This window comes from Sinocyclocheilus rhinocerous, unplaced genomic scaffold (genome assembly GCF_001515625.1).
Source record: "Sinocyclocheilus rhinocerous isolate Xijiao unplaced genomic scaffold, SAMN03320098_v1.1 scaffold2061, whole genome shotgun sequence".
Taxonomy (NCBI): domain Eukaryota; kingdom Metazoa; phylum Chordata; class Actinopteri; order Cypriniformes; family Cyprinidae; genus Sinocyclocheilus; species Sinocyclocheilus rhinocerous.
Window position 1 is genome coordinate 491,598 of NW_015633531.1, and position 3,647 is coordinate 495,244.

The following is a 3,647-nucleotide window of genomic DNA, read 5'->3' on the forward strand; positions in this document are numbered from 1 at the left end:
TCAAGTTCATCTGTGATTGTAAATTACACTGTTGTGACCCTAAAAAGCATTTATATTTTGATTAATTGAACACAGCAAATATAAAATATATGTGACACGAACATCATTTTGTAATATTATAATAAAAAAGGACACAGATATCCTCACAAGTTCACAATCCTTGCACTAACCGCGTGTCGGCACTCTTCTCTGCTTCAGGGGTCCTTTCACAGTCTGTCTGCTGTCTTTATTAACAGCAATGAAGGCTGTATGAACACAGCTCACTCCTGCCTGAACACTGAGCTCCACGATCCTGCTCCTGATGCCCTCAACATCTGCAGCACCTGACCTCTCCTTCTGCTCCAGAGAACGGATCAGGGTCCGAGCCACCAGCCGGTGAATAGACAACCTGCAGAAACATGGAGGAAATTTGTTGGATTAGAAAAGCAAACAGTTGATGTCACTCCAATTCAATATGTTTCTATATGTGTTTGTGTGTGTTACTGTGTTTTCTCTGTTGGTTTGAGGCAGAAGTGGAGCTGGTTTGTTACTGGTTGATCTTTAAGACTGTATTTGACTGTCACTGTTCCCTCAGGGCCTCCTGAACTCTATGAAAGAGAAAAGGCAGATTTTAATAATCTCCCATACTGCCTGATCTGTCAATCACAAAAACAAACTCGCCTCGAGATGCCAATGATGACATCACTTCCTCTGGGAACTTTGGGTACAAACTTATCATGACCACTGGGTCCCTCATCAGAGAACCTATAAACTCTGTTACTGTTAGTGATGAAGATATGAATGATGGACAGATCAAACCCAGAAGAGCTTTACCTGTGAGAGTGAGTGTGACTTTTCACCAGATCCAGCACCTCTTTAGTGTTTCCCACCTCTCCATCAGTGAAGATGAACAGCTGAAGAGAAAGCAATAATTTATACCAGAATGGGCAGACTATAGTTTACAGGTTGCCAGACTTCAAGCCAAACCACTTGATCAAAGCTTTAAATATTCTGTTTTTAGATATTTTAAAGAACTTACCCAGACTCATATATTGGCTTCTAGCGACCCTGCACTCAGCATCGGCCTTTAAAAACACTGAGAGTCAGCGTGTAGGGAACAGCTCCTGATGAAATCTCTGAGACTATACCAGCAGCTGAACCTGACACACACACACACACACACACACACACACACACACACACACACACAGAGTGTGTTAGAATCAGCTTCTCTCCTCTAATAAAGTGTGTGTCAACAGCTGCTGCAGTACCTGCTGGTGTGTATCGGGGGTTGAGTACAGCCGGCAGACAGAAGCGCAGCGAGTGGTCGGCCTGCACAGCGAGCTCGGTGACGTAGATGATGGTGACGGCAGCGTTCTGACCCGCCGACAGACACCCGACACTCAGTCTGAACACATCAGGACTCTCTGTGCTCTCTTCCAACAGAAACGCCTGCTGACCCGAACTCACAGCGTCATCATACCGATCCCTCGCCTGCAAGATATGGTTTTGTCAAATGATGTAAAGTAAAAAATATATGCAACTGAGTTGCGGTTTGTATTTGGACTCACGGTTTCTCTGTCCTGCACTTCTGCCACAATCTCCTGCTCTCCGATCTTGGCACTGAAGTGGCAGACAGCAGCATCAGCAGGCAGAGGGAAGACGAACAAGGCCTCCAGGGGGCGCTCTTCCTCATTCACATACTGCAGAGTGGAGGAGACTGTGGCTACATGATCCTGAACCAGAACCTCCACTGAGATGCTCTTCAGAGGCACTGAGGCACACAAACCAACACAACAACATCACAAACACTGCAGAACAACTCACATGGGTCAATGACGTGACGTCTAAACTGTCGGTCCGATTGCATTTTTTCAGTTTAAAAATTGGTTTAAATACATAAAAAAGATGCCATATATATAAAGTACCACTCCCATGTATGTACTCATTTTAACCTTTCGAAAAACATTAGTTATTTGTAATTTTTCTGTTATTCAAAGTGTCAAAATATCATGTGGTGCGACCGTCCGGCCATAACTTCTGTTTTGGAAACATCTTTGAATTTATTCAGATTAATTTTCTGCATTATTTGGCACGATTTCCAAAATGTTTTGTAATCCTGTGTAAAATTGCAAAGCATTTGTATTTATATTTCCATCATAATATACAAACAAAATTTGTCCGATGAGGTGCATTTTATGAAATATCATGTGGTGCGACCATCAAGAAACTACCATTTTGGGACTTTTATGTTGAAATCCATTCAAAGACGTTGTATCATATACCAATTTGCCAAGGACCCATTGAAGCATCAAGCAGGTTTGTATCTTTCAAATTTGGGAAAAAATAACCTTTTTAACGGCTGGTATGTAGTTACCACATTTGGATATCATGTGGTATGACATAAAAAAAACAATGAATATTAAGTTATTTCTACAAGTATTCATTTTTATCATAAATTTCATAGTGACATTTTATGGGAAGCTAGCTTGTTTTGTTTAGGTGGCCAATTCTGTGCCTGTAAATTTTGACTGAATTTGAAAATATCATGTGGTGCGACCACTGCAGTGTGTTTTCCATAATAGATATATGTCCCAGATTGGCAGTTTTTGTGCTTTTGTTTTCAATTGACGGTTTATATACATAAAATGCTTTATTTTAGTATAATTTGGAATAGATTTTTATGCAATTTAGGTAATTTCAGACAGTTTATGCTTAATCTTTGTACAACATGAGGAAAAAATGCACAAAAAAACAAAAACAATTTATAGCATGTAATTTTAGTTTGGTAATTATACATTTATTAGTAATTGATTATTTATTTATTTATAATTACTTCCATCTATTTTACCAGATTCCACTGCCAAGCAAAGTAAAATAAATGCTCGTCATAGGCAGCATGTTACTTCTGACCCAGCAGTCAAGCACAAACTCCAGATGTAATTTTCTACCGTAAGAAAGATGTTCATGCTGTCATCTCAGAACCTGAGCCAGCAACGCCCCGCTACTCTAAATTGACCCCCCCCACCTCGTTACTGTTGCTACGTCAGACAAACCATGGCACTTTTATGGCACACATCATGTTCTCATGCAGTGAAAAATACATCACGGAGCAAAGAGGACACTGACAACGCTCCGACATACAAGACAGAGCAGAGCAGAACAAAGTCTCTGAGTTCAAATTTTGTCATAAGTTGATATGATTCTTTAGGATCTTAATGAAACGTCTATAACATACTTTGGTTAAAATTTCTCAATGGTAGTGTAAAACAACACCCTTTTTACCCTGTCAAAAACAGCTCTTTTCAGAGCAAGCCGTTTTCTTGCATGCCGCTTTAAATGCAAATGAGCTCTGCTGACCCCGCCCCCTCTTCTGAGCCTCTCTCTGAGAGACGGTAAACTTTAGCTGCATTCAACTTGCTAACTAGCACCTTATTAGGAAAGGCGATTTGCAAAGATTCATAAAAAAAGTATATTCACCGTAAAAACGTAGCCACTGCGTCTTCAGCGGCTTAGATGTCGGGAGTAAACGACGACTGCTATATTCATTACTACATCCAACAACAAAGCACCTCAATCACTTAGGAGTCATTCTTGTCTACATCTGCTCCGGCAACGAAAAAATGGTGGACTGATGGCAGCTCACTCAGGGCGGGTCTAAGGTAAAA

General features: G+C 40.7%; 1 protein-coding gene across 1 annotated transcript in view; it reads right to left on the bottom strand.

The window, feature by feature from the left end:
- LOC107744228 (von Willebrand factor A domain-containing protein 5A-like) overlaps positions 1–3,647 on the bottom strand; it is a 31,267-nt gene that overhangs the window by 23,914 nt on the left and 3,706 nt on the right. The window contains exons 2-8 of the mRNA XM_016557753.1: positions 1,551–1,753; positions 1,251–1,473; positions 1,075–1,139; positions 814–893; positions 657–723; positions 484–587; positions 171–388 (exon numbers count right to left, since the gene is read on the bottom strand). Coding sequence (XP_016413239.1) covers positions 171–388; positions 484–587; positions 657–723; positions 814–893; positions 1,075–1,139; positions 1,251–1,473; positions 1,551–1,753 — 960 coding nt within the window. The remainder of the gene's footprint in view (positions 1–170; positions 389–483; positions 588–656; positions 724–813; positions 894–1,074; positions 1,140–1,250; positions 1,474–1,550; positions 1,754–3,647) is intronic.